General features: G+C 45.0%; 1 protein-coding gene across 11 annotated transcripts in view; it reads left to right on the forward strand.

The window, feature by feature from the left end:
- Nucleotides 1–23,278, forward strand: part of PTPRT (protein tyrosine phosphatase receptor type T) — a 1,089,879-nt gene that overhangs the window by 921,387 nt on the left and 145,214 nt on the right. For 7 of the 11 annotated variants that reach the window (XM_036826097.1, XM_036826100.1, XM_036826103.1 and 4 more), the window contains 2 exons: nucleotides 7,455–7,590; nucleotides 19,432–19,461. In XM_036826097.1, coding sequence (XP_036681992.1) covers nucleotides 7,455–7,590; nucleotides 19,432–19,461 — 166 coding nt within the window. The remainder of the gene's footprint in view (nucleotides 1–7,454; nucleotides 7,591–19,431; nucleotides 19,462–23,278) is intronic. The other 4 variants (XM_036826101.1, XM_036826105.1, XM_036826104.1 and 1 more) reach the window with 1 other exon arrangement.

Raw genomic sequence — 23,278 nt, forward strand, 5'->3', positions numbered from 1 at the left:
CTTTATGCTTTCTTTCCTTCTGCTAACTTTGGGGTTTTTTTGTTCTTCTTTCTCTAATTGCTTTAGGTGTAAGGTTAGGTTCTTTATTTGAGATGTTTCTTGTTTCTTAAGGTAGGATCGTATTGCTATAAACTTCCCTCTTAGAACTGCTTTTGCTGCATCCCATAGGTTTTGGGTCGTCATGTTTTCATTGTCATTTGTTGCTAGGTATTTTTTGATTTCCTCTTGGATTTCTTCAGTGAACTCCTGGTTATTAAGTAGTGTGTTGTTTAGCCTCCATGTGTTTGTATTTCTTACAGATTTTTTCCTGTAATTAATATCTAGTCTTATAGCGTTGTGGTCGGAAAAGACACTTGATACAATTTCAATTTTCTTAAACTTACCAAGGCTTGATTTGTGACCCAAGATATGATCTATCCTGGAGAATGTTCCATGAGCACTGAGAAGAATGTGTATTCTGTTGTTTTTGGATGGAACGTCCTATAAATATGAATTAAGTCCATCTTGTTTAATGTATCATTTAAAGCTTGTGTTTCCTTATTTATTTTCATTTTGGATGATCTGTCCATTGGTGAAAGTGGGGTGTTAAAGTCCCCTACTATGATTGTGTTACTGTCGATTTCCCCTTTTATGGCTGTTAGTATTTGCCTTATGTATTGAGGTGCTCCTATGTTGGGTGCATAAATATTTACAGTTGTTATATCTTCTTCTTGGATTGATCCCTTGATCATTATGTAGTGTCCTTCTTTGTCTCTTGTAATACTCTTTGTTTTAAAGTCTATTTTGTCTGATATGAGAATTGCTACTCCAGCTTTCTTTTGATTTCCATTTGCATGGAATATCTTTTTCCATCCCCTCACTTTCAGTCTGTATGTGTCCCTTGGTCTGAAGTGGGTTTCTTGTAGACAGAATATATACGGGTCTTGTTTTTGTATCCATTCAGCCAATCTATGTCTTTTGGTTGGAGCATTTAATCCATTTACATTTAAGGTAATTATCGATATGTATGTTCCTATTACCATTTTCTTAATTGTTTTGGCTTTATTATTGTAGGTCTTTTCCTTCTCTTGTGCTTCCTGCCTAGAGAAGTTGCTTTAGCATTTATTGTAAAGCTGGTTTGGTGGTGCTGAATTCTCTTAGCTTTTGCTTTTCTGTAAAGGTATTAATTTCTCCATCAAATCTGAATGAGATCCTTGCTGGGTAGAGTAATCTTGGTTGTAGGTTTTTCTCCTTCATCACTTTAAATATGTCCTGCCACTCCCTTCTGGCTTGCAGAGTTTCTGCTGAAAGATCAGCTGTTAACCTTATGGGGATTCCGTTATGTGTTATTTGTTGTTTTTCCCTTGCTGCTTTTAATATTTGTTCTTTGTATTTAATTTTTGATAGTTTGATTAACATGTGTCTTGGCGCATTTCTCCTTGGATTTATCCTGTATGGGACTCTCTGTGCTTCCTGGACTTGATTAACTATTTCCTTTCCCGTATTAGGGAAGTTTTCAACTATAATCTCTTCAAATATTTTCTGAGTCCGTTTCTTTTGCTCTTCTTCTTCTGGGACTCCTATCATTCGAATGTTGGTGCATTTAATGTTGTCCCAGAGGTCTCTGAGACTGTCCTCAGTTCTTTTCATTCTTTTTTCTTTATTCTGCTCTGCAGTAGTTATTTCCACTATTTTCTCTTCCAGGTCACTTATCCGTTCTTCTGCCTCAGTTATTCTGCTATTGATCCCTTTTAGAGAATTTTTCATTTCATTTATTGTGTTGTTCATCACTGTTTGTTTGCTCTTTAGTTCTTCTAGGTCCTTGTTAAACGTTTTTTGTATTTTCTCCATTCTATTTCCAAGATTTTGGATCATCTTTACTATCATTATTCTGAATTCTTTTCAGGTTAGGACTGCTTATTTCCTCTTATTTGTTAGGTCTGGTAGGTTTTCGCCTTGCTCCTTAATATGCTGTGTGTTTCTCTGTCTTCTATTTTGCTAAACTGTGTTTGGGGTCTCCTTTTCACAGGCTGCAGGTTCATGTTCCTGTTGTTTTGGTGTCTGTCCCCAGTGGCTAAGGTAGGTTCAGTGGGTTGTGTAGGCTTCCTGGTGGAGGGGACTAGTGCCTGTGTTCTGGCGGAGAAGCTGGATCTTGTCTTTCTGGTGGGCAGGTCCAGCTTCGATGGTGTGTTTTGGGGTGTCTGTGGCCTCTACTATGATTTTAGGCAGCCTCTCTACTAATGGATGGGGTATGTTCCTGTCTTGCTAGTTGTTGGCATAGGGTGTCCAGCACTGTAAGCTTGCTGGTCGTTGAGTGGATCTGGGTCTTTGGCGTTGAGATGGAGATCTCTGGGAGATTTTGCTGTTTCGATATTACGTGGAGCTTGGGAAGTCTCTTGTAGACCTAGTGTCCTGAACTTGGCTCTCCCACCTCCGTGGCACAGCCCTGACACCTGCCTGGAGCACCAAGAGCCTGTCTTCCACACGGCTCAGAATAAAAGGGAGGAAAAAAAAGAAAGAAAGAATAAAATAAAATAAAGTTATTAAAACAAAAATAATTATTAAGAAAACAATTTTTACGTATTAAAAAAAATAAAAAAGAAAAAAAAAAGGACAGACAGAACCCTAGGGCAAATGGTAAAAGCAAAGCTATACAGACAAAATCCCATACAGAAGCATACACATATACACTTACAAAAAGAGGGAAAAGGGAAAGAAATATATATATCTTTGCTCCCAAAGTCCACCTCCTCAATTTGGGATGATTCGTTGTCTATTCAGGTATTCCAGAGATGCAGGTACCTCAAGTTGATTGTGGAGATTTAATCCGCTGCTCCAGAGGCTGCTGGGAGAGATTTCCCTTTCTCTGCTTTGTTCGCACAGCTCCCGGGGTTCAGCTTTGGATCTGGACCCGCCTCTGCGTGTAGGTCGCCTGAGGGCATCTGTTCTGTGCTCAGACAGGACGGGGTTAAAGGAGCAGCTGATTCGGGGGCTCTGGCTCACTCAGGCTGCGGGGAGAGAGGGGTACGGATGTGGGGCGAACCTGTGGCGGCAGAGGCCGTCGTGACGTTGCACCAGCCTGAGGCGCGCCGTGCGTTCTCCCGGGGAAGTTGTCCCCGGATCACGGGACCCTGGCAGTGGCGGGCTGCACCGGCTCCCGGGAGGGGCAGTGTGGAGAGTGACCTGTGCTCGCACACAGGCTTCTTGGTGGCGGCAGCAGCAGCCTTAGCGTCTCCTGCCCGTCTCTGGGGTCCGCGCTGATAGCCGCGGCTCGCGCCCGTCTCTGGAGCTCGTTTAGGCGGTGCTCTGAATCCCGTCTCCTTGTGCACCAGGAAACAAAGAGGTAAGAAAAAGTCTCTTGCCTCTTCGGCAGTTCCAGACTTTTTCCCGGGCTCCCTCCCGGCTAGCTGTGGCGCACTAACCCTTTCAGGCTGTGTTCACGCCGCCAACCCCAGTCCTCTCCCTGTGATCCGACCGAAGCCCGAGCCTCAGCTCCCAGCCCCCGCCCGCCCCGGCGGGTGAGCAGACAAGCCTCTCGGGCTGGTGAGCGCTGCTCGGCGCCGATCCTCCGTGTGGGAATCTCTCTGCTTTGCCCTCCGCACCCCTGTGGCTGCGCTCTCCTCCGTGGCTCCGAAACTTCCCCCCTCTGCCACCCGCAGTCTCCACCCGCGAAGGGGCTTCCTAGTGTGTGGAAACCTTTCCTCCTTCACAGCTCCCTCCCACTGGTGCAGGTCCCATCCCTATTCTTTGTCTCTGTTGTTTCTTTTTCCTTTTGCCCTACCCAGGTACGTGGGGAGTTTCTTGCCTTTTGAGAGGTCTGACATCTTCTGCCAGCGTTCAGTGGGTGTTCTATAGGAGCTGTTCCACGTGTAGATGTATTTCTGATGTATCTGTGGGGAGGAAGGTGATCTCTGCGTCTTACTCTTCCGCCATCTTGAAGCTCCTCTCATGCACTCTTCATTCTCTCTCTGGGTGACTTCATCAGCCCCCATGCTTTAAATACCATCTATGTGCATATGACTCACACATTTTTACTTCCAGCTTAGGCCGCCTTTAAGAGCTTCAGACCTGCATTTTTAACTGCCTACTTTCCTAGAGTATCTCACAAGCTCAAATTGCCCCAAACACCCATATTTTCCTTCTAACTCTATTCCTTTTTGTTTCTTGAACCTTTAAGCATCACCATTATCTACCTTGTTATGGTCATCCTCAAGAATTCATTTCTCTTTCCCTTATGCCCTGTATCCCGTCCATCACCCGGTTTTATTTATATCTATTTCAGGTAATTATCTCTTTTATTGCATCTTTCCATTTCACGACCATCACCTGAGTTCAAGCAACTATTATCTCCCATCTGGATGACTATAATAGTTTCAAAATGCATCTCTCCAATCCACTTTGGCTTCTCAAAGAAACTGGAATGGTCCATTGGAAATACAAATCTGACCATATCATACCTCTATGAACAGCACTTAAATGACTCCCTGTGTTTCCTGGGGTAAAAAACAAAAGCTCGCACTGTGGCCTATAATGTCCTGCATGGACTGGCCCCTGCCGCCCTTGCCAGCTGCTCTCACCATGCTCTCCCTGCCTTCTCGCCCTCATTACGCCACAGTTCTTTCATATCTTGAAAGCACCAGGCTCCTTGTCTCCATCAGACGGCCTTAGCCAATGCTGTTTCCCCTGCCACCACTGTGTGCTTTTCTCGTGGTGCTCTATTTGCCTAGTTATAGCCTGTCCTCCCTTGGAGCCCACCCCATGGGCCACTTCCTCCCAGAAGTGATTCATTTCCCGATTATGTGTCATGTGCCTCTCTATTGACAGAGTTGAAAGCTTCATCTTATTGATTCTTTATTAATTCTGTTCCCTCAACCCCACTCACCACTCATTGTAGGCTCTTTGAGGGCAGGGACTGTGCCTGTTTTGCTCACCATTGTATTACTAAATGCCCAGCATACAGTGGGTACTTGTGATTATTTGTTGAAGGAATGAAGTGTGAATCTCATTAGAACAAGCTAATAACAGTGTTCCCAGGGTAATAGGATCCTCTCCATGGCTTTGCCTTTGTGCCCCCAGTCTCTAGAATAGGATCTCCTAGCAGGCATTAAGTAAAGTTTAGCCATTACTACATCAGTGAGTGAATGCTCCAGAGCCAACACTTCCTCCAAAGCCAAATAAAAAGACTCTGACACTGTTGAGGAAATTATGGTCTGAGGTGCTCAACCTCCTTTATGCTTAGTCATGTTCTGTGTCTGGGGGACTAGACATATCTCAGAAATCTTGTCACCAAACGTGAAAATGGGGGCTACTCGGGACTTGCCTGCACTCTGGAATGTGAGACCCGCCCTTCCTATGAGGTTGGCCAACTCCGCCAGGAATTCTCTGGCTGTAAATAGGCAGAGCCTGCTCAGACCATCCTGCGATTTGATGAGCTGGGTTTGTCTGTAGCTGGTGAGGGAACCTGAATAAAATCCCTTCTTTGTAAGTCCTTCCAGGAGAAGGATCTCTGACCCTGTTGATAGCATAGTTGGGCACACAGAACATGGATGCTTAGTAGCGAATTAATGAATGCTTGAATGAATAAATGAAGCAAACGACTGTGGTCCACTAGCCTTTCTGTCGTTCAGCCATCATCTGTAAACCAGCGATGGGGAGGAGGGAGACCTGTGCTAGACACTGGCTTTAGAGAGATTACTAGAATGCACTCTCTGCTCTTGAAGGCTTGCCATTCCCACTAGGGAGACTTGACTAAGTAAACCCAGTTTTTCGAAGTTACAAGAGAGTCTGGGGAAAGTGCTGTGGTAAAGGAAACACTTGACGCTCTTAATCAGGAAGAGGGGATGTGCCGGAGGACTGGTCTGAAACATCCATGAGTTTGGAGAATCAAAATCATAGCTTATGGGCATTAACATCCCTTCAACTCAGCTGAGTTCTGTGAACACATGGCTGAAAAAAAGGAGAAACTCAATCTGGTTTCATGAGAACAAATGTGTGTGGGCAGAGATGTCATCCCTTCAGCTAAACATTAAACCACCACAAACGTTAAGGGAACACCAATTATGAGCCAGATCCTGTGCTAACATGAGGAAACAAAGATAAAGGACGCTTCCTCTTGCCCCCGAGGAGCTTGCAGACCACTGGAGGAGACAGATGGGGAAACAAATCACTAATAACATCAGCACATTGAGATCTGTACCAAGTGGTACAGAGTGTTATCAGAATTTGGAGAAGACAGAGAGGATTGCTCCTGGGGCAACCAGGGAAGGTGGTGTCACTGGTAATGAATGAGCTGATTCTGATGTGGTAGAAAAGTAGGGATGGGTCAGGGAAAGGATGCTTTGGATTTAAGCTGCCTCACATAAACATGGCATCATTGGGAAGAATTCACGGAGGTGCTGGTCCAGGACCACACTCTAGAAGGTTCACACAGGTTCCTGGGATGAGAAGTTGCCTCTCTCCCTGGTGCACTGCATGAAGAGGCCGGGCTTAGGCATTCTTTGGCTCCTTACTTTTGCTATGGCATTAGCCAAGTGGTTGTCTGGGAGGAGAAGGATTGAGGGACTAGAGGACATGAAAGTTGAATTCAAGGCTTCTGACTTTTGAGACCTAGACTTACAGAAAACCTGTGGAATCCTGGCCCTGAGCTTTATCAGCCGTGTGACTTTTAGCAAGTTCCCTTTGTTTTCTCATCTATAAAATGGGAAAATCAATATATACTTTAGGGAATATTTGCAAGGATTGGCCAAGCCGGATCCACAAAATGGCCCAGCACAGGGCAGAGGATATAGTAAGTGTCCAGTTCTCTGTCTTCCTTGATGTGGAATCGAGTCAGTGTGTTAGTAGCTGGCAGAGCACATAGCATCAGCATTAAATCCAAAAATGGAGTTAGCGGATATAAGCGTTTTCTGAACCCAAGGCAATTCCCTTTAATCCCCACCATTTGTTTCACATAAGGCACAAAATAAAAAAGTAATGTTTTTATCTTTAAAAATCCAGTGCTTTTAATTGTGTTACCCTTACACAAAGCTGTTGTTTTCGCCATTTACCTGAAAGAATTAAGTAGGATTTGGAATAATTCCATGAACCTAAGATTCAAACCATAGTTCCATGGTTTGATCCTAGGGACAAACCGGTATGAGGGATAAAATTCTCTGCTTGATCTCATGGGAGGATAAGGGTTACCCTTATATCCAGCAGAGTGGTTGTGTAACCTTGGGCAAGTCAATTTCTCTGCATCTCAATTTCTTCCTCTACAAAAAAGGCTATCATAATAATAATTATATAATAATAATAGTTCAACATCTCAAGGAATTAATCCTCAAAAGGGTTAAATGGGTCAATGTGTATAATGCCCTCAGCACAGTGCCTGGCATATCGTTAGTACTCAGTGAATGGAACCTGTTGTTATTACGATTGCGTCTCGTCACGTATGTGAGGCTTTTCAGTTATCTTTCTTCTTCCCCTTTCCCTCCAAGGTGCCTCCACGCAGAATGCCAACAGCGTGGAGCCGGAGAAGCAGGTGGACAGTACTGTGAAGATGGCCGGCGTGGTCGCCGGCCTCCTCATGTTCATCATCATTCTCCTGGGCGTCATGCTGACCATCAAAAGGAGGTGAGTTTCGGTTGCTGCCCTGCAGACCCTGCCAACCCCAGCGGGCCCCGACACTGCCATATGGCCAAGTCCTTTCCCTGCTGATCGCTTCTGAGCAGGGACCTTCTGATACAACTGTTGAGGTCCTGAAATTTTGGACCAATGGTGGCTCATGATGTTGGTGTCTGAAGGGCATGTGCTATCTGCTTGGCGAGCAGCTCCAAGACGGCAGGTTTCTTGCGGGGCAGGGGTTCCTTGGAGTCCCATGGGATTCCATGTATGATGCTTCTCAGAGATGGCTGCTCTGTTGTGATTGGTCACGTCATCGAGATTACAGGGGAGCCCCGGGAACACGGGTGAGCCCACAGATACAGATGCAGGAAAGCAATGCTTCGTTCCTTTCACCTTCATTCATCCTTGACTTTTCTTTGGTCAAGCGGCAGCATCCCAAGGGATTGATGCATCCTCGGCATCAAAGGGATAGAGCCACCTCTGATGGTGTGACAGCCCTGAGGGAAGGCTCCTTCCTACTCCACATCCCATAGGACCTTCCCAGCTGGATTGTTGCTGCTTGTCACCTCTCAGCAGGATGTCCTCCTGGCGCCTCTGGTCAGCGAGCACTGTTATCTCCTGTTGCGTGCATTGCTCATGAAAGCCAGGGTACAGGTTCTTTCCTGATCCCCCGAATTCATTACATCGACATCTTCTGTTTATCAGACATGCGGGAGGCTTGAAGACAGCACAGAGGAGTTGCAGAGAGGGAGAGGAAATAGTCATCAGGGAAAGTTGAAGAATATCAGCTCTCACTGTCCCTGGGGTACACGATTGATTATTCCTCCAAACAGGGGGTCCTCCTACCTACTGTACCTTACTGTACTGCCACCATGTCCCCGTGCCTACTGCCCGTCTCAATTTCAATGCCAGGATTCCAGCCTTGGTCTCCACCCTCCCACTCCCCAGGCTGCCAAAGCAAACAAAACACTTATCTACATTATAATGACGTGTGCTGCAACCTGCCCTGCCCCCAATATAAAGAGACGTTTTAGTCCATTCTTCAACCAACTACTAACTCCTCAGCCTGAAGCTCTGGGTTTGGTTACTCACAGAGTTCAGGACAAGCCTGGTAATGAGGACCGGGACTTGCTTTCATCCCTGAGACAAAAACAGCTTGTGAAACTTGTTCCCACCAAAACAAAGGGACAGAATGCCCCAAAGACAAATTCCAGCTTCTACTCTAAGGAGTCCCATGAATATAAATGCATGAAGTAAACAAATGAAGACAGTGTCCTTATTTCCAGCCATCAGTTTTGCTCTACAAGTAGTCGGCCTTCTTTTAGCCATTCTGGCACCGGAATGTCTCTGTGTGTCTCATGGTTCTGTTCAGAATCAGCCAGGACCCCGTTTGGCCAGGACATCTTATTGGTAGGACCTGTTCTTTCTGGACATCTTTGTTCTGTAGGATCATTCCTTTCCTCAGGCTCCCAGCAGAATGACTGAAGAGTTTCGGTTCTCGTCCAGCTACTGATTTTCTGGTTGGAGCAGCTAGGGAGGAGGGAAGGTCCATGATAATACTGGGGGTCAAGAGCCCTCAGAGCCATCACCATCATCCATAAAGCGAGGCCACGTTTTATGTCTGTGACAAGCCAGCTGCTGTTGGATGAGGCCGAACATGAGGTTTGATTTCTCTGGGGGTGAGTGAGCATATCGCACATGTAAGGTCATTGACACGTTCTCGGAGTCGCAGACGCTTTAGAGACACAGGTGAGTTTGGGCCAGTCTCCCTGAAAAAAGTAACCAATTTAATAGAATTGCATTCCTCTTTGATAGACCCTGAATGTTCTCATTCTTCGCCACTGATTTGTAAGTCAGATATGCTCTTCCAATTTTGCTCTTTCTAAAGCCTGGCTTAACCCACGTCACCATTGTCTGCGAGCTTGTGAAGAAATTTCACTTCCCTCTCAACAGCTATTTCTGAAACGTGTGACTTTTGGGGAGGGAGGAAAGGGCTTTCTGTTTTCAGGCTGGCAGCAAGGATAAAGTGAGCCCTTTGTGTGGTTTTATCCTCTTCTATCTTCATCATCTCTCATCTCTATGAAAACCATCCGTCAGACCCAACCCACAGACATCACGTGATCACCATTTCTTTCCAAGGGGCAAAACTCAGATGTAGTGGCAGTGGGCAAGGGGGTAGGGGTGCTGATCAGTGTTTGCATATACAGTATCTTTGGGAGAAAATAAGACATTTTTCTGGCCTAGTTGATGGTAATATTTTACAAATAGGTATAGGGGAAGGAAAGGGGAGGAGCAGAGAGGAGGGGAGGGGAGAGGAGAGAAGAGTAGGGGATGGGTCAGAGGGAGAAAAAGAGAAATTAAACATCAGCCTGCGCTCTTTCCACTAACCCACAGTGTCTTCTGATGTCTAGAGGTGCCCCCACCAAAGGACAGGGAAGAGCTTAATGGGCTCCTTTCCCTCTTCTTATCCCAACCCCATATATAAATATGGGGAAAACTTCACTGGTCAGTTGCGTCTGTCACTAACTTACTTACTGCTCACCAGAATGATGTCCACAGCCACCTAAAAGGAATAGATACGAAAGGAAAAGAAACCCCCAGATAATAGGCGAATCATCACAACTCAGGATCCTAGTGTCAGCATCTCTTCAGTGTCCATTTGTGACCTAGAGTTAGTTCCTGCATCTAGCAGCTCTCAGAAGTCCAATGCCTGCCACACTCCCTGCACTGGCTTGCGCTGGGTCTTCTCCCTGACCTCCACAGACATGGCCGTGGCGGCTCCCTGTTTCCTCTGCTCCCAATGGATTCAGCTGTCTCAGAGTCTTCCCCAGAGCTGCAGGCACATGTCTCCAGTCCACTTAAGATGCCCCTAGTTTCTCCATACAGGCCTCGAAGCGTCCCTGTCACTCTCCAAAGAGAGTCTTTCTCTTACTGTTAGGTGTTTTGTGTGTGTGTGTGTGTGTGTGCGTGTGTGTGTGTGTGTGTGTGTGTGTTGTACTGAACTAGAAAGCTGGCCCAGAAAGGGCTAGAGATACAGAGGACCAAGGGAAGGGCTTAGTGAAAGAAGCTAAATCAATTTACATTCAGAAAGGAGTGTAAGAGAAAGGAAGAGAGAGAGAGAGAGAGAAATATATCAGCGTAGCCCAAGGAGAGTTTTGTTGTTGTTGTTTGGCTGCTTTGTAATGGGTGGAGGGGATCTTGAAAAATGCAAGGTTGCAGAAGGGCATATAAGACGCTGGTGAGCAATTCAAACAGAATTCCCTTACAGTTTGAAAAAGATGCAAATTAAACTTTAGACTTCTTTTGATGGTACCTTTGGCTGTTTGGACTGGGCTTCTTTGAACTCAGGACCATACAGAATCAGGGCTACATGGAGATATGGAGGATTGCATGAGCATTATAAGAAGGGGATCTGGAGCCCCTTCCGACAGAGTTAACAGCCAGTGTGGTTATAGCCAAGCTCACTGCAAAATAGTCATTCTTATGCTGTCACTGGATAATGGCTCCATCTTTTTCTCCTGGCTCTATTGATCACATCTAGACCTCAGAACATTCTAAAATGGGTTCCTGCATGCCATTATGTAATGGAACGTTCCTCCTTTTCATGAACACCCTATTGAGTCCTGAAAAAGAGAAAAGCTCTCATCACTGCAGTCCCGTTCATCTTCTTCCCTGACCTCCTCCCTTTAGAATTATCGAACATCCTCTGCCAAAGGAATGGGCAGCCAAGGCATTGTAAGGCCACCTCTCTGGTCCCTTGGCTTAACACCATAGGGCCCTGGGTGCCTTCAATGCAAATTAAGGTGGAAAGCTCAAGCCTTAGTGCCTTCACTAGTGTATCTTGATGTTTGAAGGTGTTTCTTGGCCACTCACATATGGGAAGTTTGACATTTTAATGTTTGTTCGTGGGATATAGACATATGTGCATGTGCCTACAAGCTTCCTGTCATCCAGTTTATTCCCTGGGACACGCTTCCTGAAATCTGAGCATGGTCCTCCAAGGCTTAAGGCATAGCAATGCACTTTTGAATGGGGAAACACTGGAGCCAGCTTAAGCAGAATTCTTTGGTAACAGTATATCTCTACCCCAAGACTTGTCTGTATCCTACATTAACCTCACCATCCCTTCTTACTTTTCAAATGCAAACTAGGCAACTTTTAGAGAGACAGTTTCAAAGTCCTTCGCCGCACATAGTTCCATCCACCCCCATCTCCTCTTCTCCTCTCCCTGCCCAGCTCTTCCTGGTCCAGCCTGAGCTTCCTGCCAACCACGCTTTGCCTGTCCAAACAGTAACTCTTCCAAGAGTATATTTGGAGTGTCTTGAGTTTGAGATATGAGAGTCTACTTTGAGAGAAATGTGCATCTCTTGGTGTACCTTGCTTCTCTGTGATTTGTGTCTGCCCTCCAGTGGCTCCAAGTCTAATGGGTGTAGACATCTCGTTAGCTGTGTACTGGGAAGCAGAAAAACTGGATCCGAATCTCTACAGCCCCATTTATCTGCTGCTAACCTTGGAGAAGCAACTTAACAAAGCTCAACCTTTGCTTTCTCAACTGTGAGATGCAGCCGATCTCATGTAGCTGTTCTGAGGGTCAAATGAGCTAATGGCTGGGACAGGCTTTACTTCCCGTACCTGCTTACGCACAGGTGATGCATGTATTGCATAATATCAACAGGGACATTCATCTCACACATGACCATCAAGTGTACCAAGCCAGCTCCAAACCCATCACTAATATGTTAAAAGGTAGTGCTGCAGTCAGTACACACACTCTGACCTAATTTGTTCATTTTCCATTTGAACTGCTGCCATACTCTGATTTTAATCCTACAAATAACCATAGAAGGTAGGACTGTTGATACTCCTGTTTTTTGAGAAGAGGAAACTGAGGTTCAAAAAAGGTTTTTATGAGTTAGCCAAGGTCTTGGGCAGAGTTGAAATGCAGACCCAGGGTCTGTGACGCCAGACCCCTTGCTGTTAACTTCTGTTCTATCAGTCCATGGAGACCGGTAGAAAATAAGTGAATCCTGGAATAGGACACAAGTGACCCAGATTCAGGTATCATTTTCTATTGTTCTCTGCCTTGGTACATGCTATTTCCCTGAATCAAATGTCCAGACATTCCTCTTCACCTGCAAGTCTCCTACTACTCTCTAACTCTCAGCCCCAAGTTCTTCCAAGTAAGATTCCTCCAAGTATTACCTCTTCCTTGAAGTCTTCCCACAAGCCCTCCATCCCAGGAAGATTCAATGATCCTCCCCCGCATGCAGCCATTGTGCCACATGCATAGACCTTCAGCTGTGTATTTATCACACAACATGGTGGTTGTAGTTCTGCTGGACTGAAAACGGAAATGGCCTGGGAGGGCAGGTCCTCTGCTTTGGCCCATTCTTGCCAGAGCTCTACTGCCCTGTATCATCTGCTCCTGGACATCTACCCTCAAAGTTTTTATGGTCAAAGACAAAATCATCACCAACGTATTTCCAATCATGTGTCCCCATCTTAGTGAGAGGTACTACCTCTCATTCCATCAACAAACTAATGGGATTCCATCACCCCAGTACTTTTGAACTTGCATCTTTACATTCTCTTGGTCGCATCCTCTCCCCTTCCCCCTCTCCACTGCCTCTTCCCTGGTGCAAGCCTCTATAGCTTTGTTCTATGAGTCTCTTCGCCAGCCTCCCTGACTCTGGCCCCACCTCTCCAACCCATCTTCCACACTGTAGCCAAAGTGATGTTTGAAAAATGAAACTTGTACTCCCAAACCTGCATTCTAGAATCCTTCAATGGCTTTTCCTTCCCTGTAACAGTGGTTTGTAGGGTGGAAATAAGGCAAGGAGCACACACTTAAGTCATCTGGAGAGCCTTGTCAAGCTACGCTGTCCCCTTGCTCACAGTGATTCTGGCAGATTTCCTGAAGTCTCACCCCACTCCTATACCTTTGCTTGTAAAGTTTCCTCCTCTTTCAATGCCTATGTTCCTCATTTCCATGTGACCAGATACTACCCATGTTTAAGGTCTAATTTAAAAGACACCTTCTCCAATAATCCCTTCTGACCTTCAGTGTAGACACAATCTCTTCACCGTCTGGATCCCCTCCATGAGAATCCATGTTATGTTCTGTCTTATGTTTGTTATTTGTATTCACATCTTACCTTCTCCACTGGACCATCAACTGTCTGTTCTGATTCATCCTCATCACAAATGTGCCTTGCAGATACTTGGGATTCCCTAAAAATGTGTTGAATCCCAGTAAAATCAGAACAGATGGGGCCCAGGATTGCACTCCATCTCTTGGGCAAGAAAGCTTCACTCAGAACGCGGATCCAAATATCAGTGTTAAGCATCAGGGGTAAACCCAGCCCTGAGGGGTGCGGAGGAGGGTCAGGCTGGAAGGGCAGTATGTGAAAGATGTACCATGGTCTGAGACTCAGAGAACACACTATCTCTCCAGGAAAAAAAATAATGAGGCAGTAGGAAAAGCTAACTACTGGCTAAGCTAAAGAGGCAGGGGAACTATTAGATTGTACTGTGCTACAGGTCACAAAACTGACACATGTAGAGCTTAAAGAAGTTGCCCCAAATCACGTAGCTAGTAAGTGGAAGAGCTGGGTCTGAAACCTGGCCAATCTGATAAGAGTCTACATTCTTAACACCATCTAACCTGGATGAAATGTGAAACAGGATTTGCGGGTATGCTGAATTGTGTGACATAATTTTGAATGGTTCGTTGAGGTGGGAAAGCAGCCCCAAATAAATGTATTGATATTATCTTGTTTTGTCCACCCCATTCTCAACTGCTCCTTACTCCACACCCTGAAAAGTGAATCCTTCTTCTGTTTGCACTCACTAGGGGAGCCACTCAAGCTAGAACCTTGGCAGTCCTCTTCAAAATGCTCACATGTAATCACCTATTGCTTTTGTGTTCTAGCCACCTTTCACATCACCTCTTCTCCTTCCTCATAGCCATTGCAGGATCGGCCCCTAACATCTCTTGCTTTGACCCTTACAGCAGCTTTCATGACCCCAGTCCCTCTCCCCTCCCACTTTTTGCTCACACTCCTGCCAGAATCATCCATCTAGAAAAATATTTGCCCACTTGGCTCTTTGAGTTCTCCCTGTGACCTAAGTTCTCCCTGTGAGAGTAAGCTCCCCAAACTCTTTGGGAACTAGACCCTGCCAGCATCTTGACATTCCCACCTTGATAACCCCCCACCCATTCCGTAAACACATATCCATCAGCCTGGAAATACCCTCCCTCCTACTCCATCTGGGTGTTCCTGGACTTTACAACTCCGGCATCATAGACTCTAAACCAAATTACCTCTCCCCCACCACCACCCCTTACCCTCAAATATGGTCCCACAGCTCCCTGAGCTGCCACTTCATACCATTTATCACTCTAGAAGATAATAACATAGTAGTTATTAATGCAGGCTCTTTAAGTTAGACTTCTTGGATTCTAATCCTTGCCATGCTGCTTACCAACTATATAAACTTGGGCAAGTTACTTAACTTCTCTGAGCTTCACTTTCCTCATCTGTAAAACATAGATAATAATGCTTCTAGTGAGGATTAAATACAATAGTCCACATTAATATACTGAGAACAGCATCTGACACATAAGTGACCTCCTACTATCTAAATGGTGGCTATTATTATCATCTATTTTATAAGTTTTTTGTTTGGCTCTCCCATGAGACATATTGGCTGGATCAAGATGGCATTTCTCTTTCAATCTCTGATAGTTGGAAGACACAGTCATATAATAGGTCCTTAAAAAGTTTTGGCTGTGATAGAAAGATGGATGAGTGGATGACGGATTGATTGTTGGATGAATGAATAGATGAGTGCATGGATGATTTGATGAGTGTGCGGGGTTATGGGCTAGATGGATAAGTAGATGTATAGATTGTTAAGTGGATGGAGGGATGGAGGGATGGAGGGGTGGATGGATGGATAGAAGAGTGAATGGGTAGGTTTATGAACTAGATGGACAGGGAGATGGTCAAATCGATGGTTAAATAGGCAACTGAGTCTTGTTTAAGTAGTATGAAACAAAGGGAAGCTATACCTCAAGTCATTCTTGTCAGCCAGCTGAAAAGATTCCACGGTACGTGATTTATTAAGTTTGGGTTTTTTTCTTTTTTTTTCTAAGCACAGCCGTCTTCCTGCTCAGGATCTTTGGTCTCAGGCAATCTGTTACTTGCAATATCACTGTATCCTTGTAAATTTAGACCTTCAGTAAATCTTCAAACCTGAGAGAAAGGACACATGTATACTCTGTTTTGATCACAGAGTAAAGAACTGCAATCCTTGCCCTGGAAGACTTTGCAATTTAATTTGGAAAACATATTCAATTAATAGAAGCTTGTCAGGTGCCATCATTCTGGAGTTGCCTTGAAGCTGAGTCAGGGATAGCACTGGCTTTTGGTGACATCCAGGATAACTCAGCTACTTGGCAGAGGTGAGTTGAAGGTTAAGGAAGCATGTTGGAATGAGGAGGTGGCCCAGGCAGAGGTGAATCCTGAAAATTGAGAGCAGAAAACCAGAGGGCCCAGAATGTCGAGACCCAAGAGTGCAGCCTGGAGCTGCTGACTGTGAGAAAATCCTGGCTCAGGATGGAGGCTTTGCAATTGGTCCCAAAATACACAAAATATTAGACCTAGTGAGGGGTGACGTCTTAGAGCCTCGGATTCCTCGACTAAAAATGAGAAGACTAGTACCAGCTCCATAGGGCCAGGGGGAGGATTAAAAGAGAGAAGGCTTGTGGCATCTCAGTGCCTGACCCACTGTGTTGCCCAACATATATCTATATTCTTTCTTCCTCGAAGCCAGCACAGGCTAGTGGTCCAGCACATGAGCTTTAGAGCCATGTTGCTATCAAATCCAGTTACTAACTGTGTGATCTTAGGCAAGTTACTTAACCTTCTTTGCCTCAGTTTCCTCATCTGTGAAGTGGGGATGATAATAATACGTATCTCTCAGGATGGTTGTGAGGAATACACAAGTTAATGTATGATAAGAGCCTACAACAGTGTGTGGCACGTAGTAAGTGCTACATAAGTATTTGTTCTTATTTTATTACTAATTTTTAAAAATTTTATTACTATTTTTAATATTCCTAAGTAGGTGAACACGTTGTTCCTGGTCACCAGAGTGAGAAGCAGCAAACCTTTTATCTGTGGATAAGGGGGGAACATAAACTCCCCTTTACTGAGGCCTACTGTATTTCAGATGTTTAATATATTCTAATATTAAATTAGATTAATGTATTTTACTTAAAATACTTCATGTATTACATATCATATATAATTGGAAAGTAGTTTAGATTAGTATAATGTTAATGCCCACCCTGACTCTTGGGAATAGATCATTATTGCCCCCAACGTTGAGATGGAGAAACTGAGGCTCAGAGATACAGCGACTTGCTCGAGGCCATGCAGTCAGCAAGTGGTGGTTCTGGGATGCTAAGATTTATCACATTTCCACTCCTTAAAGCTGTTTAAGCTGGCAGTTATCCATGCCATTCACCTTGGTACACGGATCAGGAAACAGAGATCCAGGCAGAGGCATCGACTTGCCCAAGATGTCACAGAGAGCAAGGAAAGAGCTGAGATCAGAACACTGGCCTCTCCATTCTCAGTCCCGTGTTCTTGACACTATGGAAAACAGACATGTCTGTGAGTCTTCATCAAATGGGTCCTGAGCTTTCTGCCCCTGAGGAATCACATTCCCAGGCTCTGGACCACAGAGCCAGCAATGAAGAAGAGGAATGGTCACCTACAGTGCCAACCTGTTATGGTTGGTGGAGGGGCTTGGATGATTTATCTGGGCTGTTCCAGATCCCACCCATCAGTTAGAAGTTCTTCACCCCTTTCATCATCTGGGGCCACTGTTCATTTGGCCAAAGACACTGCACAGTTTTGTGAGTAACCAGCTCTTGCTGCACTATGGTTCATTTTCCCCAGCTCAGCCTCCCAAGGAGGCACGGGGCTTCCCTTCTGCCATGGTGTCTTAGCTCTCAGATGTCACTTTCCTTCTGGATCTATGGACTTTGTCTCTCCTGATAAATGAAAGAAAGCCTAGAGATGGCCCTGCCTTGGGGACTTTGGCCAGTTCCTACTTAAGAGGGGGAAATTTGGGGCTCTGAGGACATGTTCCCACCCTGTGGATATAAAGACCCCATCTTCCTGTGCCAACCAAACTGGATAACAGTTGCAATTAACCAAATAACTCAAGAAGGAAGCAAATTATTCTTGCCCTCTCAGATGGATATTTGGGGACCTGAATTATTCAGCAATTTTTCTCAGTCCACAAATGTATCAGTTATTGTCAGTGGAGCTAAGTCTGTAAAATAAAAATGTTCCTATTTATTTTTCTACAAAATACGAAAAGTTATAACAAAGGGAATATCACGGACTTATTTGTTTTTCTTTTATTGTTCAGAAGCCAAGAGCTAGAAGAGACATCAGAGATATATTGCAGGCAGTGATTTTTCAGCCATTCTTTTGAAGAGTGGAATTCTGAGTCATGTGAAATCTTACACGCCAATTTATGAAACACATTAAAGTGGAGAAGCTCCGAATGTGGTGGATGGCAGAGAAGCAGCAACCCTCCCTCCGTACCCCCCTCCCCATTACAATGATGCTGCTCTGCAGGACCCTGGGAACACGGTTTGAAAATGAGTGATTCAGTTCAACTCACCTGAGGCTCATAAAAGAAAATGCAGGCACAGAGAGTTTATTCAAGTTGTAGTCTGTTCAAACTGAAGTTCGGAATTCCTTTCTTTTAGTGCAGTGGTCTTTCATGATGAAGTTTGAATGTTGTTCTGGTTTTCTCCTGATAATGTAACAAACTACTTCCCAAAATGTAGTGACTTAAAAATAAGCCATGAAAGTTAGTGATCTGTTTTTCTCACGAATCCGTACTTTGGTCAGGATTTGAAGGGAATGACTTATTTCTGGTCTATGATATCAAGGGTCTCAGTTGGCGTAATCCAGTTGGCTGGGGCGGGAACAGCCCGAGGTTGGCTGGATGTCTCTTTCTGTTCATACAGGCTTAGGGCCTCTCTGTGTGTGGTTTCTTCACATGGTCCCTTCAGACCACAGCAAGCTCAGGATACTTAGACTTCTTACATGGAGGCTCAGGGTTCCAAGTGAGAGTTCCAAAGACCCAGAAAGAGCTGCAAAGCTTCTATTTGTCCTATCCTAGAAAGTCCCAGAATGTAACTCCACCCACATTCTGTTGGTCACCCAGGGCCAACCCTGATTCTGTGTGGGAGAGCGCTAACATGGGCATGAGTGCTGGGAAGTTTGGATCATTGGGGAACCATCTTGGATGCTGGCTACACAATTTCCTTTCTTTCGGTGTGACGTTACTAAATAGATTCTGATGTGATTTGACCTAAAACAGAGAAGATAAAAGTCATTATGGTTTTCCTTAGATCTTAGGAGCACTGTCATGTGGAAGAGTGGTAAACTAGTTCTAGAATGCCACAGAAATCTGACCCAAGACCCAAAAGTTATAATTATAAGGAACCTAGTTTTACTTAACCGTAAGATAGAATTTTCAAACGACTAAAACAACCAAATGCGATGTGGCTTCCTCTGCATGAGTAGTGAGTTTCTCCATCATAGGAGAGGTCTTTCTTCTACCGCTGAAAGTATCTGATTCTCGGGGACGATGACTAGTTGAGAAACCTGCATCTCCTTGAGCTTAGGGATGCTGAAATACTATGTGCATTTCTAAGAACCAAGATTTCCTATAAATCTAATTCTTGTTTGTTTGTCTTTTCTTTTCCCCCCTTTTTTGGACATTTCCATCATCTGACTGCCCATCAATATATAGAAGAAATGCTTATTCCTACTCCTATTACTTGTAAGTATCGATCCGGGGTGACTTTGCTTTGTGCCCTGTAAGGCAACCTGTAGCATGCATTTCCTGCACCAACCGTCTGTTGGTTTCTCATACTCGCTTCTGTCTAAGCCATCTGTAGCCTCAAAGTTTTTATTTTGCCTAGATGTTTTCCATTTGAAAATGCACTGTCCATGTTGAAAATGTTCATGTCTGTTATGTTTCTGCCATCTTGGATCTTTTCCCCTGTTTTTGGAGATGTGAAGGGCTGTTTCTCCTTTGTCAGTGTAATTCTCTAGTTAGAAATCCTCAAATTCCAGCAAGAGGAAAACCTAATCCTCCTGCAGGATTTGCACACATAAAACAAAATCACTGATCTCGGCAACTTCAAAGCCCATTTATGCCTACTTGGGGAACGTGTAGCCCTAGGGGCTCAAAGATTAGAAGGAAATTCATTGGCTGTTTGCACTATTTCAGGAAGTCTACAGGGAATCGTGGCTTTATCCAGAATCAGCTTCACGGGTGACAGAAATATACGCGGTCTTTGTTTGGGACTGGAATTACCTCAGCCTGATGTTTATCGTTAGTTATGTCACGCTATCAGTGCATTTTGTTGGTAGTTATAGATGGTTGATTGCCTAACAGTTCTTTCTAAATAAAGATGATGATTTTTCCTATTACAAAACCAGACCTTTTCACAACATGAGGGTAATGGAGAAAAACTCCACAAATAGATCCTTGGTAATGAAGGTGCCACTGAATTGGTTTCACATTTCTAATAGGCATTTTCCATATTTGAAAACTGAGGTCCAGAGAAGTGTGTGAAATCAAGCTCCAGTTAGCAGAAGAGTGGGATTAAAACTCAGAATGCCTCACTCCTTGCGAAGTCCGTTATCCATCATTCCGTGTCTTCCTCCACCCCTGGCAAACCCAGCTTTGTGAGAGGGACCATATCTGTTAGTGGTCATCTGCTGAAACCTTCACAGATGAGGATGGAGTCAGCAGAAGCCTCCCCACCCCTCTGCTCAGTGTTTGGGTCCCTGGTCAATAGGTCCACGCAGTGAGCAGCTGAGATTCTGGTATCGCCACCCTCATGTTATATAGGAACCAATGAACCCCGCCAACCGACACTGAAAATGCCAGAAAACTTGCTTCATTTGTTCATTCATTTATTTGACAAATAGGCATTGAACATGCACATTATGTTCCAGACACTGTGGATGGAGAGACGGCCAGGACTTTGAGCCTCCCCCTCACAGTACACAAGCCTATCAGAGAGACTAGCCTAACATCAAGTATTGATACTTGAAATCTCGGCGGAGATGCACCAACGTGTACCGTGGACTAGGGGCACTTAGTCGGGTGACCAGTTTTTTAGTGGAACAGGGGATAGTTATCAGTGCTTTTAGAGATGGATTTATCCAGTACTGAAGAAATAAGAATTCTGAGCAGGGAAAACAGCATGTGCAAAAGGCAGAGAGATATGAGACAGTGTGGGCTGTTGTTGCTGTGGTGGAAAGAGTCATGCAGCTCTGGGTTCAAGTCACATCTCTGTCACTCACCAGTTATGTGGCCTTGAGCAAGATTTCTGAACTTTTTCAGCCTCATTCCTCTCAACCCTAAAATAGGGGTAAGAGTGCCTAACTCGTAGGGAATGAGGGATTTTGTAAGGTGCCTTGCAAAAAAATTAGCACTCATGAAATGTTAGTTTCTTTCTTTCCCCTTTCAGAAACCATAAGGAGTCAGGGCAGTAGTGGTGGCCCCTGGGGGCTCCTCTGGTCTTCTAGAGGTTCTCATGGCATCAGTGTTCCACAGTAGGTGTGGGCATGCAATGCCTTCTGGGCAACTCACCCCCTCAGTCTGTTAGCCAGTGTACATAGCACTCTCTGGTTGCCCACTTTGTACCATTCTCTGTGCTGGACCCTGTGGTGAAATCAAAGATGAACAATGTGGAGATATAGATATGCAAGTCCTTGTAGTTCAAGTTGCGTGATAAACAGGGGTCTTCCAATGGGTGCAGACTTGGAGTTCTAAGTGACAGATCCTAGATTGTGACACTCATGCCAGCTCAGGAGCTGGCCATGGTTAAAGATTCAGAGGGGGAGAAGAACTGGCGAAGCAGACAGCAAGGTAGGAGGAGCACCATAAGAACCAAGCGAAGTCCATTGCAGAAGGAGGACCTGACAATGGCAGATGCTGCAGAGAGATGGAAGTGGAGGGCTTGGGCATGGCCCTTGACCATCAGAAGTCACTTGTGTAGGTCACGGGGTAGCCTTGAGGGAGGAAGCCATCCTGCCTAGGGCCCATGAGGTAGATAACTTCTTCTTAACCACTGGCCCCTAAAACAGAGGAGAAACATGAGACTGGCCCCCTGAAGGGCCAGAAAGTCCTGGGCATGTGTATACGTAGAGGAACCTGTGCAGAAGGGAAGGCTAAGGATGCTGGAGGTGGGGTGCCTCGAGAAGGGAAGGTCTGGAGGCAAAGTGTTTGGGGACAGGGAGCCAAGGAGGGGATGTGTGACAGGTCTTGTGAAACCATAGGAGGGAGGGATGCATGTAGATAGAGAAGGGGGAACAGAAGGGAAATGAGGACCCCACGGTCTGCAGATTCAAAACTCCACTCCTCCACGTCTTAGGTAGAGACCCTGAGTGGGTGCTTTAAACCCTTTCTACTCAAAAGTGTGGTCCATAGACCAGCACTGGCATCACACGGGAGCTTGATAGAACTGCAGCGCCTGGTGGCCCAGCTCAGACCTCCTGAACCTGCATTGTAACAAGATTCCCAATTCATTCATGGGCACATTAAAGTCTGAGAAGCACAGACTTACCCAGTCTCAGTTGTTTCATCTATAAAATAGGAAAAATAATACCATCCTCGCAGGGGTTAAGGCGTCACCTCATCCCTCTAAAAGCCTCCAAATCTTCCATGAAAGAGAAAGCCTCCAACACACTTTGGCTGAACAATCTTTTCCATGGAATCCATATTTATTCATTCAACAAGTATTTGCGGGGTTCCCACTTATGTGCCAGGCACTGGTCAAGGTTCTGGGATATAAGAGTTAGCTCAACAAACAAAAATCCCTGCCCACATGAAGATTTTTAGTGGGGGAGATAGAAAATAAGCAACATACGTAAGAAAAGTAGTATAGGTATTATGTAATGGCCAAGAGAGATAAGGAGAAAAAATAGATAAACCAGGGAAAGAGGATGTAAAGTGTAGGTGGGGGAGGAACAGAGGAATTTTTTTTTTCAAAACCAAGAGGCCCTCAATGGCTCTCCCCCATTGAAAGGTCCCATACACGAGACCAAGGGTCCACAAACATTTTCTGTAAGGAGCCAGTAGTACATATTTTTGGCTTTATGGGTTCTCTGTTGCATCTACTCAACTCTGATGTTGTAACATGAAAATAGCCATAGACAATATGTAAATGTTTGAGCATGGGTGTGTTCCAATAAAACTTTATTTAAAACAATCAGACAGTGGGCCAGATTTGTCCTGAGGGCCATAGTCTTCCTATCCCTGCCCTAGACTTTTGAGATAGGGAGAGGATGGGGTTCAAGATTCATCCTGCTTTATGAGCTCCTACAATGTGCTGCACCATGTGTTAGCCACTGCAGACACAAAGGTGAATGCAGGGCAGCTGAACCAGCCTAGAAAGAGGCAGAAGTTGAAAACAATTACTAGCTGGTAGCTATGATGTACAACGTTCATCTAATGCTCACAGCAAGCCCTGCGAGATACATGCTATCGTGTTGAGTGTATTTAGACGTTGAGACTGAGATTTCAGGACTTGTGTACATCGCACAGCCAGGAGGTGGCAGGGCTAGGGTGTTAATCCAGG

Source organism: Balaenoptera musculus, chromosome 15 (genome assembly GCF_009873245.2).
Source record: "Balaenoptera musculus isolate JJ_BM4_2016_0621 chromosome 15, mBalMus1.pri.v3, whole genome shotgun sequence".
Taxonomy (NCBI): domain Eukaryota; kingdom Metazoa; phylum Chordata; class Mammalia; order Artiodactyla; family Balaenopteridae; genus Balaenoptera; species Balaenoptera musculus.